This window comes from Arvicola amphibius, chromosome 8 (assembly GCF_903992535.2).
Source record: "Arvicola amphibius chromosome 8, mArvAmp1.2, whole genome shotgun sequence".
NCBI lineage: Eukaryota > Metazoa > Chordata > Mammalia > Rodentia > Cricetidae > Arvicola > Arvicola amphibius.
This window is the reverse complement of record NC_052054.1, coordinates 6069155-6085892: the sequence shown is the minus strand read 5'-3', so window position 1 is coordinate 6085892 and position 16738 is coordinate 6069155. Positions and strand designations below refer to the sequence as shown.

Here is a 16738-nt window from a genome sequence, read left to right as displayed (position 1 = left end):
ACCGGCCGACGAGCGGCCCCTCCGGCTCCTCGCGGCGCAGCGGCCCCCCGCGCCGCGGTCGGCCCGAGACCCGCCTCCGCCGCCGGCCTCGCGAGGGAGCCGCGCCGGGCGGCCGAGGGAAGCAGCGGCGGCCGCGGCGCGTCGGGCCGGGCGAAAGTGCCTGCGGGGGGCGGGCGGGCGCGCGGAGCCGGCCGCCCCGGGGCTCGGCGCGGGAGCCGGAGCGGGATTCGGCGCGGAGCGGGACGCCGCGTCCCGAGCGGCCGGCGGCCGGAGCTCGCCCCCGCCCCTCCCTCCTCTCCTCCGGCGGCGGCGGCGGCGGCGGGCGGAGTGAGCTGCGGAGCCTGGAATATGGTCGGGGAAATGGAAACGAAGGAGAAGCCGAAGCCCACCCCAGATTACTTGATGCAGCTGATGAACGACAAGAAGCTCATGAGCAGCCTGCCCAACTTCTGCGGGATCTTCAACCACCTCGAGCGGCTGCTGGACGAAGGTGAGGCTCCCGACCCCGGGCGGGCACGGCGGCCCGGGATGGCGGGGCGGCGGGAAGGTCAGGCGGGCGGGAGGGCGCACAAAGGCAGAGCCGGCGGCTCGCGGCGGCCCGGTGCCGGGCCAGGCCCGAGGGCGGACTCGGGAGCGCGCGGGGCGGCGGGGCGGCGGGGCTGCGGCCGGCTCTCGACGGCGCGGCGGATAGGCGCCCCGCCATCCCGGCCGATCCGACCCCGGCCACACGAGTCCCCGAGCTCCGCCGCGCGGAGCCCCGGCCGAGTGGGCTCGTTTCGGGGGAGTTGCGTGGCCCGCGGTACAGGAGTGGACTGAGAAATAACTGAAAAGTAGTGCTTATGTGGCCGAAGGCGAGGACAAAATGACAGAGCAGGGCACTTTTTGTCCTTTGTTTAGGGAAGCGAGAACTGTTTGGGAGTTTAACTTCACTTTTTTTTTTTTTTTTTTTTTGGTGGTTCTGGGGGCGGGGGGGAGAGGAGTACGAAATACCGCGATGACAGACCTGAACGGAATCCGAGTTCGGAAGAACTGGGGCGGAGGGTTTAGCTCCCGGCGTATCCGCTGCTTGCGTTTGTAGGGCGGGGAGCTGGAAGTTTGGAAGGACGAGAATAAAATAGAGCAAAAGTTTGCTGAAGCCGAGCTGGGAGCGCTGTGGGGAGCCAAGAATGACTAGAAGATGAGTGCTGGTCAGCCCCGGAATTCCTTTAATAACTTCACAGCAGCGACCTGGAGTGTTAGTCTCCAGTAGCCCTGGAAGTTTCCGTGGACTCCCGGGGCGGGGTGCGAGGGGTGTTGGTGGTAATGGGACCCTCAAGTCCATTTGGAAAATCGAGGAGCGGGGAGTTCCTTTGTTTTTTTAAAGTCTCCGGGAGGACTGTCCAAAGGAAGCTGGAAACTGCTGTTGTGCAGATAACAATGGATTTTAGGGTCTTGAGAAGAATCTCGAAATTTTTCAAATGCAGCTGGAGAAATCGCGCTTAAGGAGCCGGCAAGTCCGGGAAGAACAAAAGACTGTGAACATCTCTGACCTAAAAGATGGTTGAAGATTGGTCCTCACAGCTTCTATTGGGCGGGAGCCGTAGGCAGGACTTAAAAGAGAAAACAATCGGGAATTCTTATAAACGTGCGACAGTAACGCATCGAAAGGGGCATTTTCCACTGTTGGATCCGCGTGTCTGTTCGGATTCCCCGGAAAAAACTTGAGCTGCCCCTTTAAGGGGTTTAGCTTTTCCTATTTGTGCTGGCATTTGAAAGATTGTGGAGGCCGAAAACTTTCTGGAATGTCAAAAAAAAAAAAAAAAAAAAAGGCTGGAACTCTTAAATTGAGCATTTCCGAATGTGAGCGCTAAGGGGCGCCAGTTATTTTTTTTTTTAACCTTGGGCATGTTTGGAACAAAATTGTGTAGCATGCTTAATAATCTGACCTATATTGAGTTCAGTAGAAACTTAAATTTTAGGTGACTTCACTTGTCTTTATCCATAACTATGATTACAGAGAAAACACCTAATACACTGGATTGGTTATTTTCGTGATATTAGTGTCCAGTTTATCTTGAAAGAGTTTTTAAAAGTACAGTCTATGGGGAATCTCTTACACAAGTAGACAGCATTTAAAATGAATTCAAATGCATTCTTAAAATGCTCTGTATACTCAAGTGACATAGTGGAGATTATAAAAGTTTGGGTATGCTGTACAGAAAACTATAGTAGGAGTTTCTTCTGTTAGTTGTAAAAGACTGCTTATGTGGTCTCAGACTACTCAGAAATAACTGCCTTAGTTTGAGGTTGGCGTAAGTCTTCCAGCTGGAGGAATTTCAGTTATGTCATTATTTCTGCTCAGGCTTGTTTATTTCTCTCTGGTGAGAAATAGTAACCCTTTGAGTTTCAACTGTAGAAGAAAGCTAGTGTAACATTACAGTATTCAAAGTAATGCTTTTTTTTTTTCCTGTTTTCTCCTTCTCTCAACTCATTCTGTCTATACTCAGTCTCTGCATCAGGCCAGTGTAAAGAAAGCTTCAGTGCTGTAGGTAGTGTTTACAGCAGACAGCAGAATGAGTAGGAAGTGTGATTGTTTTCATTAGATCAGAGCAAACCTTGCAGGAAAGGGGCTAGTCCTTAATGTGTTATAAGCGTTTTCCTGTACTTCTTAGTCTTATTATGAATTTAATTTGTCATGAAGATACTGGTTTCTTAAGTGCACCATCATAATTTTCTTGTTAGATGACTTAATTGTGAAAATTGGCAACTTGTACTTTCCCCCCTTGTGGCCTCCTCATTGTCCAAAACAAATTAATCATGACTTCTGTTTGTGGTTAGGGATTACACTTTTCTTTTGTCTGTAATGCTTGACAGAAAAATTACTTTTAAATTCAGATAAAACTAAGTTTTACTTTAAGGATTATACTGTTGAATGACATTAAGATAGTCTGCTCTCTGATAATTAGGAATTTTGAATGAGACTGTCTAGCGATTTTATTTGTGAAACACTTTTCAATCAGTGAGCTTTTAATATAGTTCCTGTTTGAGAATTTTCAGTCTGCTAGTGAGGAATGAAAGCTTCTGTTGTTTTCTGCTTGTTAAAACTTGAATGATACAAAAAGAGTGCTCTGATTGTTGCCAGCATAAAGTAGCCTGTGGTCCATAATTAGCCAGGTAGGCAGCCCTTGCCTTGTTGACTCTTTATGCCGCTTGGTGAGTTGTGTCAGTCTTCCCTATCTTGAATCAGCAGGGATATTTTTTAAATTTGAAAATATATTTTAGGCCGAGTACATTCTGAAATAAAAGATATAACTTGAGTTAATACTTCTAGACGTAAAGAATCCTTTCCTTAAAGGTTAGCCCAGGATTACAAATAAAACGTGGGTCTTAAACTGCTTTCTCTTCAGATTTTAACTGACTCCCTCCCCATACTATCCCTAGAAAAGAACAGTTACAAATTATTTTTAATAAAGATTTTTCTTTGCCCTGGAAATGAAAATCTTAAAGTAGTTGAATGCAAAACATGTTTTTAAAATAAACATTTTATAATTTAGTGTTGAAAATGAGCAACAGTGAATAATAGAAAAATATCAGAGGAGAAGAAAATGTGATACTTAAGCATCACATTTTACAGTTTTAATTCATTAGGCAGACTTACAGATGAGAGAGAAGCTGCTTCTATGAGAATGAGAAGTGTGGTTTGAGGGGAAAGGGCAGTTTGAGTCTTTATGGAAGCTATCAGGAGACGTGAACAGGTATGTTAGATTTTGCATTAGTGGTTTGGAAATGTTTTCAATTTCCAGATAATCCCTTTTTATAATAAAATTTCCCACTCTTTTAAAATGTGAGAATATTTTTAATTAAAATTAACTTTGCTAGTTACTTTCCATATTCATGTTTGTCTTCGAAGATGTGGCCATTGTTGCACATGTTACACCGTTTTTTGAATTTTAGTTTCTTTTTTTTGGAGAAACTTATTTGTTCATAAATGCTATGGCTTAAAACTTTACATGCTGTGGATATTGAGAGGAATTAGGTTATATAGTTTGTTAAATTTTTAGTTTTTGTCTAAAAAACAAATGTTGACTGTAAGTGCTATTTGTGACATATTTTACTTAAGGTGGGGTAATTAACCTGTTCTTTGGGAGCTAAGGCACTGCTTTGTAATCCACTAGGAGTTGTAGTAAGCCGGTGTTGGTCACCAGTTCTCTCCTGCATGCTCCTCTTGAGGATATAGTGAGGACAGACGGACCGCCCGCGTCTCCGGCTAGGTCGCTTATTGTGCTTTCACACTGTTCTCAGGAACCTTGGCTGCTACAGAGCAGGAGGGTGGCTGGGACTTTAAGCTGTATCTGGTTTACATGATTCATAATTAAGGTTGTACAGTTAAAGGTACACACAATTGAGTTTGTACTAGAAACTAGAAACTTTGGTATCCACGTTTCCCAGTGTATATGATTGTATCAATGTCTTTTCTGAAATGAATATGAGGATATCAAGGTACCAATTTCCGATTTGATTGAGAGTGAATGTGCGCCATGATGAGGACCTTCAGAGCTGTGTCCCAGGTCTGCATTTGTCCTTAGGTGGTTTCTGAACATTGTGTGTCCTTGTTAATTGTGGCCTGTCACTGTCCTGGAGCCAGAGTTTCACTAGTTTTCTATCAGATCAAGTGGTTTCCAGTATCCCAAAGGGAAATAGAGCCCCGTGACAGAGTAAGACAAGTATAATAACTGTTACTGAGACCTTAATAAAATGGGGGGGGGGCACTAAGAAGCCCCTTTTCCCAGCTAGTCTATTTAGGTAGGTTTTTATTTTTCTTTTTGTTATTTGTATTAAGTGCCCACATTTGATTCTGTGGGCAGCTTTTTATAAACATAGTGGAGCAGCACTTTATTTGAGGAATTCAGTGTAGTGAATGTCGCTTGTTTGGTGCAGCTGTAAGCAAAAATTACCCTCTGTCTGAAATGGAATGTGCTGTGACATTATTGGGTTTTGTTTGTCGTTAGCTCAAAAGATAATGCACTGAGCAACTTTCTGCTCTTAGTATGTCATCTGTTGGGAATAGCTAAGAATCTATTTTAAGGCTGAGGGAGGGATGATAGGGAAATGGACCCATGTTAGGAGGTCATGATTAGAGCTCTGTGCCAGTTTCTTACATGGCTGACTTGGCCATTTCCTTTCCTCTCCTTTATTTGACTTTAAGACAAGAATAGGAATTTTCAGTGCAGGAATTTTTTCCCCTTGCAATGAGCTCTTTTAGGAAATTATATACCTTTATAAAAATTGACTTTTAAGCTTTAGGGGACTCATGATACTTATTTGATGTCTAAGTAAGATTGCTTACAGCATTATTTTCACTAAATATAAAAGCAAAATAAGTATAAGCACTAAACTTATAAATCAGTATAGTTTGTTAGGTTATTGTGTCTGTATTAGGAAAAGGGTCTATAAACACACCTTTTTCTGTCTGGTGCTACTTTTTATGTAGTTACCACCATTGGAACTTAGATCTGATTGTTTTTCTGTGCCTTGTTAAAAGTGATTCACTGCTTGTGTCCAGTCAGAACTTGGAAACAGACATTCTGATGTTTGAATTTAAAAGCACATCACAACTTACTCCTTTTGATTTCTAGTTTCTTTTAAAATGCTTCTAAACAAGATACATAAGTGAAATTAAACGCTAATACTTTAAACACAAAGCAATTTTTTGTAATAATTAGTGATAGCTCATGCATTTTTTCCTCTTAAAAATCTCATCCACCCCTCCTTGTATTATCACTATTTGTGGTATTTTTGAATAAAGTAAAATGTTGATTTTACTTTATTACTGTCAGTGAGAGCAGGAATGAGAAGTCTAAAATTCATTTGCTTAAGTAGGGTAAGTTTCTAGCCGTTCCTTATCCCAAAGCATAAATAAATAGTCCACAAATAGAAAAATCTCGAATCAGTGCTTAATCTTTGAAAGTTTTTTTGGAATTATATAGGTAACTTTTTAAAAGACATTTACTCCTAAAGTCTATATATAGGCCTTGCATCATTACTGCCATTTTTATAAACAGAATTTGTCAAGTTCAGGTTGTTTTGGATCCTCTTCAAAGGGAGTAAAGTGCCACAAAAACACGAAAAGGCAGTTAAGTCCTCAAATTGGTTCTATATTGCAGTCATGATATAAAGAAAAGGTGTGCTTGAGAGCGTGTAAATCTGTGTATCTTACAGGAAGACAGCAGCTGAGTGCTGGTGACCTTCAGTGTAAGGCAGGAATCAGGTTTTGGAGGTAGTGACTAATTCGTTGGGTCAGGATCGAAAAGGGAGTCAGTTTTTAAGTTTTGTTCTGCCTTAGTACAAAGCAAGATTATAAAGTCAGGGGCATGATCACCTTGGTCAGTAGTAAGTTATTATTGAGCTAATTAGATTTAGAATACATAGGGCAAAATTAAGCAAAAATAATTACAGTCTTAAGAGTATACTTAAGAAAATAAGAAATTTTGGGGGCTAGAGAGATGATTCAGCAGTTGAGAACTGAATATTCTTCTCAGAAAACCTGGATTCAGTTCCCAGCACTTACACAATGGCTCACAAACCATCTGTAGGTCCAGGGGGATCTGGTGCCCTCTTCTAGCCTCTCTGAGTACCAGGCGCTCAAGATACACAGTGCACAGTCAGATGTGCAGGCAAAATGCCCACATATAAAATAAGTAAAAATGGAAAAGATCTGGATTTTTAGAATTGAAATGTTTCATAAGCTTCCATGTTATACTGTTTCCCTAGTTTTAAAACCATCTCATAGTGTGGAAGGGAGTATAGGAATAATGGCAAGAAGGCATTTCTGAGATGTGTTTTAGTGGAGAGAAAATTAGTGTACTTCAGAACTGCTAGGGCCTGAGATCAGAAGGATGTAGATAGAGCAGTCTGGAGAGGGTGGGGACTTGTCCTTGCCATAAGCCAAGCTGTAGCAGAGATGCTCAGGGTTCTTCGTTCTGTATGCTGATTTGTTCTATGATGTGCCACTCTTGTAAGGGTTCTGAGAAGAAAGTTGCAGCATATTTCCATGCATTGAAAAAGTGTCAGTGCTTCTAATTGTGAACAGAAAGAAAACGGAAGTAATTTTTGCCAGTTCTGTCCCATGTTGGACTTTAACAAATTACTGTCGGTTGTGGAACTAGAATATGTAGTCTTCCTAAAATAGCTGAAAATAATACCTTTTTTTTTTGACAATTGAGATTCTAAAAGTTAGAAACTAATGATGTGCTTAGATGATTTAAATGTACTTGAACTTTCATGTAACCAAAGGATAGAGCCTCAGTACTTAAAATAATGTTCTACAAATGAATTCTGTTTTCTACTACTTATTTACTACTGCTGCTATTTTTATTATTGTTATTTTTAATAACTACTTAAAGGAAGCAATATTTCTGATTAAAAGATTTAATATAGAGGTTTAATATTGTTAAGAATTTAAAGCCAGGAACATAAGTGTGCTTCAATTTTCGATCTGTATAAGGCTTGTTTTTTTTGTTTGTTTTAAATCAGGGTGATAACTGGAGAATGACACTTTAGAACAGCAGATCTCACCCTTCCTAATGCTGTGACTCTTTAATACAGTTCCTCATGCGGTGGTGGTCCCAGCCATAACATTAGTTCGTTACTACTTCATAAATATAATTTTGCTACTTTTATGGATCATAGTGTAAAATTTGATATGCATGATATCTGACCCCTGTGAAAGAGTCGTTTGACCTCAAAGAGGTCATGACCCACACTTTTCTAAGGAGAGATGATTGAGTTGGGAAGTAGGTGTGTTGTATTCTATGTCTTATTCCCATATCAATACATGGAGGATAAGTAACTGTTCATTTTTTAATTATATTTAGAAAAACGAAGTAGAAGGCTCAGTTCTTTGTCAGTGGTGTTACAGTAATTTTATTACTTAGATGCTGTTATATGCTAAGAATTGAATCTAGAGTTGATGCATGTTAGACACTCAGCAAATGCTGTGTCATTTGTTTTATTCTTAAAAATGGAATTAACTCCCTTTCCAAACAATCCATATATTCTGAGGTAGAAGGATATAATATGTGGAAGACTGCTTATACAAGACATTTCTGTCGGCATGATTAAATTTTATTTCAGAGATTTTTCCCCCTCCCCTGAGACAGGGTTTCCCTGTAGCTTTGGAGTCTGTCTTGGAACTAACTCTGTAGACCAGGCTGGCCTCAAACTCAGAGAGATCCGCCTGTCTCTGCCTCCTGAATGCTGGGATTAAAGGCCTGTGCCAACACTGCCCGGCTATTTCAGAGATCTTTAGGGGTGTGCTGAACTGTTGGACTTTTGGGGTGTATCATAATGAGCTTGTGTGCAAGCTAAGAAAAACACATGGCATTATGAGCATATGTAGAAACTTGGCTGCGAGTTGAAAAGTTAAACATTTTTGTATGGTTGACTGATTCCAGTCCTTTTCTGCACGATGCTGGGGAACCTAGAGCCGCATAGTACATAAACCCCTTCCTGCAAACTACAAAGGTGGTTTTCTCTTCAGACCAATGCTTTGTGTTTTATCTTGGCAGAACAGAATGAGAGAGAGAGAGAGAGAGAGCGCGAGAGCGTAGATCTCAACCCAGTTTTGGTTACTGAAGAGAGAATTGAACTATTTTTTATTTCTGAGTGAAAGTTGAAAAGAATGAAGAAACTTGCTTTTGTTGACTCTTTGGAATTAATTGGCTTGGCCTGGTGAGATGTTTGTGAAAGTGATGTCATGTGTTAAATATGTGTTACCAAGAATAGTGAAGATTTTCTGAGAATCTTACTATAGCTGCTTCTACTGAACTATATTTTCAGTATTGAATAAAATGTAGTAGAAATACATTGGTATTACATTCTTAAATTTTGTATTTTTCAAAATTAATGTTTTCTAGTAGTTACACCACAGTAACAAAATAGATTGATGTGTAAACAGTTAATATTTGGATTTTTGTAATTGTATCAAGGATGTTCTTTACACCTGCAGTGTCCAAACCAAATAGTTGAATCTTGTTAAATTGCCTCACTTTATCTTCTATGTTCCTTTATGCTTTGTATCTTTAGTATGTTTAGTAGTTAAATATTTATTTATAGTTTGGAGTTTGTTTTATGTGTTTAAGATAGGATCTTTGCTTTGTATATCAGACTAACTTTGAACTCATGTAATGCCGAATTTTAGTAGTGCCTCAAATTTGTGATGATCCTCCTGTCTGAGGCTCTTAAATGGAGAATGCCATGGCACTTGGTTTAGGAAGTCAGATTTAAAGGATAAAGTAGGTTGAAGTATAACATCTTTGGAATATATCAGAGGTGTTGCTGTGTTCTTTAAGTTGTATCACATGAGTAGAGACAGTAGTCAATTTCACTATTAGTGAAGCTCAGATGATTTTGTTTTGTTTTTGAGACAGTGTTTCATTGGTACTCACCCTGTAGACCACTCTGGACTTGAGCTCAGAGATCCCCCTGCCTCTGCCTCCCAGGTAGTGTTGGCATTAAAGGTGTGCCCCACCACCCAGATAGATTGCTTTCTGAATCATGATGAGAGTGCAGTATAAGAGTTATAAGAGTCTGGGTATTCTGCCAGTAAAACAAAGTGTTTTTGTTTTTCTTTCTTACTTTTTTTTTGAGAGAAAACACAGATTGCATTTCTGATACACAGTTGCATCCGTTTTCCCAAAAATGACATGTCAGTCTTCTTTAGAGCTTCAAAGATTTAATCATGCCTATAAACCACATTTTCTTTATCCATCTCTCTGTTGTGGGATGCCTCGGTTGGCTTCATAATTTAGGATTTGTCCATAGTGCTACATGTGAGACCAGTGTGCAGATGTCTCTGATTTGTGCTGCTTGAAGTCCTTTGGTGAACACCCAGGAGAGGCACCGCTGGGTCATATGGTAGGCCTCGTTAAAAACTAAGGTTTATTTCTGTTTGGATTATAATGTTACTCAGCAATAGGTATGATTTATGAACCATTCATGCAGGTTGCTAATCTCCCTGAATTCATTTTATTAGAGCTTCCACCATGATGCTTTCCTCATTCTAAGCAAAGCTATGTAGATTTATTTAGTTATATAGATTTGCTTGCTGCTCTGTGGTGACCTTTTATATTCACCATTGTACATACAAGTTGTGGTTGGGGTAATCAGATTGGCTTAAAGGAATGTTTCTTAATTTTTTGGACAATGTATTCTTTAACTACCCTGTGTATGTTTTCTGCTCCATATATAAAATTAGTCTTTTCACTAATATTCTTTGCAGTTCTGAATGTTGTTACAGACTTGTATTTAAGTGTTAACAGTATTATTGTTGGTGTTAGATAATTTTTAGGCTATTTTTTGTGAATGCAGCTAGGTAATATTTTATTCAGTTTGTGTTTGCATTTTTTGATTGTTTCATGGCAGTTTTAGCTCCCCCCCCCCACACCAGAGTAATATTTTTTTAAATTTTATTTTATGTGTTTCGGTGTCTCACCTTCATATATATCTGTTTACAAAACGTGTGCCTAATGCCCACAGAAGCCAGAAGAGGGTATTGTACCCCCTAGAACTAGAATTACAGCTTTAAGCCACTATACGGGTGCTTGGGATCAGGTTGAGTCCCCTGGTAGAGCAGTCAGTGTTCTTAACCACAGAACCATCTCTCCAGCCCCCAGATAATATTCTTGATGTTGGCATAAGTGCTTACTTGATTCTTTCTACGGTGTAAAGGAGATACTCTCAAAATCAAAGTCAGCAAACTGCTAAGTAAATTTAAATTTTCTTGTTTATTTTACACATTGCAAATTTTATGTATAACTAGTGATTCATATTTCTGGTTTGTTTTGCCTTATTTTATGTGTATTTTTTTTAGTTTTTACTAAATCTTGCTGTTGACCTTTTGATGCCTACATTTGCTGTGTAAATAAGATCTTTTATTGTATCATTTTTAGTAGCTTTTAACTCAAATACATCAGAGATTAGGACAACAAATATCTTTTAAATGAAAAGTGTGTGCGTGCTTGTGTGTGTGTGTGTGTGAGGGAGAGAGAGAGAGAGAGAAAGAGAGAGAGAGAGAGAGAGAGAGAGAGATGGAGGTATGATCCATACCATATTTTAAAAGAAGAAAGTTTTCTCTTTAAACCAGTGCTTTGTAACTTAATAACAAAGATTAGGAACAGAATAGAAAATATCAGAAAAAGAGTTTTTATTGCTAGTGAAAATTATTTACAATTTTAAAGTTGTATGAGGTAGACAAAACTCCTTGGTAAAAATGAAGCTTTGAAGCTGTATTTCTCTAGCTGTAGAATCTCTACTGCAACCTTTTTTCGTTAAGAATCCTTAACAGTAAGGAACTTACGTTCCAGCAGATGGGGATGTCAGTACACACAAGAGCATTTAGTGACTAAAATGTGTTGGGAAGTGATCTGTCAGAAAAGAACCTTTTATTCTTTACCTTGTAAGGGAAGGGTTTCTCAGGATGAGTGAGTTGCAGTTGCTTGTGCTTCCATTGTGGAGTGTGCCTAAGGTGTATCTTTAAGAGACTGTATGTTGGCTATTTAATGTAACTGACAGATAGATTACACATTTTTTCCCTGCAATGTTTTCTGTTTTTATATCATTGAAAGGTTATTGGGGTGGGGGAACTAAGATACATACTAAGCACAGCATTTGGGCATAATTCATACAGTTCTGGATCTTAGATCAAGTGATTGTTGTTTGGTAATATCAGAAAAAAATGAGTCATAGCTCATTCTTAAGTTTCATATGAAGAGAAAGTTCTTCTCAGGATCATAGTTTATTACAGCTGTAAAAAGTTATCAGCAGTTAACCCGTCATCTTATCTCACTTTATTGTCAGAGTTTATAGCATTATATGATTTCTTGTCTTTTTTTTCCTTAAGTAAATATTATATTGTTTTAAAATGTGTCTTACAGTTATTGAAAAATGCTGTTACTGATTGGAAAATTATACCTTTTTAAGTTGATACATTTAAATTGTTTTTTATAGTTTATTATATTAGTTTTTTCCAGCTGTAAAATGTCATTGTTTCTCAGTCACTAGAAATTAAACTCCCAGTATAAGGCGAGAATGTGTCTTTTGTTCCTTTGTTTTTATGTGGAGACCTAGGGAGGAAGAACCTGTCAGGAACCTTGGTATATATAACTATACCAACTTGCATTTTAGATGTTGATTTCTTTTTTCTGTGATTCTTATAATATAGGGAATTGAATGCAGAGGTTTTCAATTCAGTTTTGGTAGGAGTAGTGCTGCATTTCTCTTGAAAAGGGAGAAGAGTAGATGAGAATGCTCAGTTTGCCATGCAGTGTGTTGCGGCACAGTTCTGGGTGGGGAGTGAGGGCATAGGCTGGAGGATCTCTGAATTCAAGGCCAGCCTGGTCAACCTGGTGAGTTCCAGGACGGCCCAAGGACTAAGTAGAGAAACCCTGTCTCAGCAACAAAGACAAAGAATGGTAATTATTTTGAATATTTCTGTAAACTTCTGAGGAACCTGAATTCTTTCCTCTTACTAATTGAAAGTTGTTGGAAAGAACTAGACAGATTTGTTTCAGTCTAAACAAATATTCCTTCTCTAAGAAAAATTTTAGATATCAGTTAAAAAGTGAAAAACCACATATAATTAATAGGTACTGAATTTTGGTGAATTTCCTTCTAGGCCTTAATAATGGATGTGATAAAATTGAGTTCCTATTGAAATAGTATCCCTGTGTGTTGTTTCTTTAAAACAAAACAAACAAAAAACTACAGTGAACATTTTCCCCTGTGTATCTTCTAGCTCCACTTTTCATTGTTGTTGGCATTTGATGTTGTCAAAGTGTATTAGTTACTGAAGCTGGTGGCTGTTTGTTTTCTGTGGTGGAGTGGTGATTTTTGTTTTTTTTTGACATACCACTTTGCTTTTGGGATACTTCTGTATGTAATGTAGATGATTTCAAAAGTCCTACTAAGTCTCAGAAAGCCTTTAGTTACTAAATATTGTGATTGGGTCAGTGAATACCAAATTTATAGTGTGCAATGCATTTAATGTGTTTTTGGTACATTAAGTAGGGAGTGATTATTGTGATGTAGTGTTTTGAATTGCAGAGAACGCTATTTCACATACTAATTTTTAGTGTTTAACATACTGAAACTTTATTGTATTAAAAGTATGTATGGGAAATTATGAGGGATGTATGAGAACTTCAGAATTGTTCCGTAGTTGCTGAGTAGTTAAGGTAACTAAAACAAACTAAAGCCTGGTGCTAGAAAGATTGCACCTTTTAGTCTGGGAGGTTCTCCAGTGGTTCTGAAAAGAGGTGGGCTTGGTGTTCTCAGAGGACTTAGAGGATTTAAGTAGGGAAGAGTTATGGGATGTGCACTAAACCCAGGAACAACATTATGAGTATAAATAGAATAAATAGTTCACTGTGAATTAAACTTTAAATACCTGGAGTTTATGCTTTGATTAAGAGATAACACAAGAGCTGTTGAATGCGTTTTCTTTTCATAGCTTAGTTGTTTCCCCCTTGACCTGCCTCCATATATCTGCTTTGAATCTAGGCTTTCTTTAGTTTTCTGAGCATTCAGTTATAGTGCCATGCCTTAATGTGACAAGTTGCTGTATTTGCTACTGCTGTTTTTCCCTTTCAGATTTTTTCCCCTTTGGTTTTGTCTCCTTTGGGGTACTGGAATATCTTAACCTTTGAGGGAGTCAGGGAGACAGGGTCTCATGGCTGGCCCTGAAGTCACTGTGTAAACTAAAGGACCCGGTAGAGTGGTGACCTAAGGCTTTGGATTTAATCTGCTCTCAAGCAAACGATTGGTGTTTTTGTTTGTTTGCTTGTTTCCCACAGAAATACTACAATTCTGAAGTTTTGGAATTGAAAAGAAATTTGCAGCTCAGTCACAAAAGTATGAAGAAATTTTATGGTCTAGACCTAGGTTTCTCAACCTTCCTAATGCTGTGACCCTTTAATCCATATAGTTCCTCAGGTTGTGGTGCCCCCCCCATTATAAAATTATTTTTGTTGCCACTTCATAACTGATTTTCTACTGTAATGAATTATAATGTAAATATCTGATATATTGGATATCTGGTATGTGTAGGATGTCTGGTACATGACCCCTATGAAAGAGTAGTTCAACTCAAGTTGATAATCACTGGTTCTAGACAGTACTGTTTTCAGGAATGGTAGTTTGGCTCTTCTGCAGAATGTAGCTAAGTAATACTATTAGCAAGTAAGAGTATCTGTAAGCCTAATTGTTAAGGAGAATTTTGTTTAACTGTTAATTTATGTTATGTAGCGGTCTGTCTTCAGATGTGAAGTCTCAATTATTTTAAATTTTATTTTATTACTTAACACATCTCCCAAGTCTTATTATTTTTTAACTTTTTCCAACTAGGAACAAAATTAAGCATCCAGTGTACAAACTCATACTATCATTAAACCAATGTTGAACCAAAAACAAGATGCTCTTGTTTATGGTGATAGGTTCCTGTTGCAGTTGCCATCTGACTACTGTTTAGTACCATTTGTGTTGATATTCGGTATTGACTATACTTTGTAGAAAAGGTGAAGCTTCCCTAAATTTTGAAAGGTGTGATAACTTGAGAGATGTCTCTTAAAGCATATTATGTTTTTTTTTCTCTTGACTTAAAAATATAGAAAGGGGAAGTGATGACTGAGAGTCTGTCTTCATTGCTTGGCATATTCAAGGTCCTATGTTCAGCCCAGTACTGGGTTGGATGAGTATATAGAAAGTGAAATGTGTTGGATAGGAGAATAATAGTAATTAAGGAAGATCAAAAGTAAGACATGAGTTTGAAAGATCCAGGTTAGTTTTTAGGTTAAGGTTCACCTGAGGCATCTTACTGGATGCTAGGGATATAGAGATGAGTGAGATGCAGTGATCTGGAGATGATTTCCCAGAACATGCCCAGTTGTAGCTAGAAACTTTTCTCTGTTCTCTCTGGTCCTGCAGAATCTGTTTCTCTCTCACCCGCTGGTCCCTGCAGCTGCTTTAAAGTAATCGTTCGGAGCCTTAATATTAGTTATAATTGTTTGGCCAATGACTCAGGCTTCTTCTGGCTAGCTATAAATTGACCCATTTTTAAAAATAATCTGTGTATTGTCCCGTGCCCTGTGGCTTACTGGTAATATTCTTGGATCTTACTCCTTAGACAACTGCTGACTTCGCCTTCTTTCTCTGGTCTCTCTGTTTGGATTTCCCACCTAGCTGTATTCTGCCCTCCCTTAGGCCAAATCAGTTTCTTTTTTAATCAGTGGTAATATACAGAGGGCATCACCTAACTTTAAGGAAATATCTTATTTTGTAGCAGGAACATGACAATTTCTTTGAGGGACATATGTTTTATAATCTGATAATTCTTCTTTCTAAAGCTTAACTTAATGTGAGATTGAGTTTTTTTTCCTGTCTTCACATTCTAAAATGAAAATACCAATTATGTTTATATGAGATTTGAATTTTTGGCTTGCTAGCCAAGTTTGTTAAATGCTAGTTACATAGCTAATCTTTAAAATACTAAATTTCACAAATGAGTAAGATTGTTTATCTAAATATATTAACTAGTTTAAATGTAACTATTTAAGAAGTATTTCTTTTCTGACTCCTCTCCCCCAAGTATATCTTCTTTGTAAAGGAACTGTCAGGTAAGAGAGTTATGTAAACATTTGTCTTTGACTATTGGCTATGTGCCCAGATGGTAAAAGTTGAAACTCTTAAGCCAGGAACTTGTAAACAATGAAATAAAAAGATAAGCTCTTAATTTGTCTTTTTATTGGACTTTGGAAATATTCTAGACTCTGACTTCGTCTTTGCAGTTCTTTACAAATTTCATGTTTGGGAGCAAGGAGAATTATACCTCTGTAGTAGAAAGCACCCACCTGTTAGTACATTAGTGGTTTTCATCTCTGTCATGGCACAGTAAGAAAAGTAAGTTAAAAAATTAAAATTAAAACATTGAAAACTGAATGTTTAGTTACATTTTCTCTAAAAGCCTTAAAGCATAATATTTCCATAGAATTTAGTTTTCTTAGGTTGAACAATTGTTAAAAATTTTCTCTGTGTCATAGGGTACTGCAACTGGTTGAGGAAGTTAATGTTTGAATGGATATGATGGCTTCCTTAGAAAGATCTTGCTTGCTGTTAGCAGTAAAAAATGTTTTTCTTATAGTTCCTGTGCAGCAGGCCATGGAATAAAGCACATTTTTATAATAAAGGTGATGAATTTAATCACAAACTGGCAGCCAAATGGAAACTGCAGGCCTTGATACGGGGAGAAAATTGCCTATAAAGCAACTCTTGAGAGAAGAGGCTTTAAATTTATCCACCCTTTTCGACACTGAGGAGAACAGGAATCAGAGGATACTTTGTTTGCCTGCTTAGTTCAGATGAATGACATTTGAGCTTTTTACTTAAAAACTAGAGACAGTTTATAGTTCCTTAAGCTTAGGTTTAAGGAATATACTTGCTTTTTATTAAATATTTTAAACATGGCTGCCGTTTCAGTACTTGAGATTTCTAATGAATTAAAATCCTTTTACTACTATGCTTGTATTTCATGTTTCTTCTGTGTATGTGAGGAACTGTAGTATGTATGTGAGAAAGCGCACTTTGTATAAGAAACTTATTGAATGCCATTGGTCATTACTTTAAAATTTTTGAGTTCTTTGAGAATTTTGTACATTGTATTTTGATAATACTTTCTTCCTCCATCTCTTCTCAGATCATTTAATATCCA

General features: G+C 38.3%; 1 protein-coding gene across 6 annotated transcripts in view; it reads left to right on the top strand.

The window, feature by feature from the left end:
* The first annotated feature begins 232 nt into the window (after window positions 1–232).
* Qki (QKI, KH domain containing RNA binding) overlaps window positions 233–16738 on the top strand; it is a 123912-nt gene continuing 107406 nt past the window's right edge. For 3 of the 6 annotated variants that reach the window (XR_005286503.2, XM_038338766.2, XM_038338769.1), the window contains exon 1: window positions 236–490. Coding sequence is in view for 5 of the 6 variants with exons in the window: in XM_038338766.2 (XP_038194694.1) it covers window positions 349–490 (142 nt within the window). In the remaining variant the exon portion in view is untranslated. Of the gene's footprint in view, window positions 491–16738 lie in introns of all 6 variants that reach the window. The other 3 variants (XM_038338767.2, XM_038338768.1, XM_038338770.1) reach the window with 2 other exon arrangements.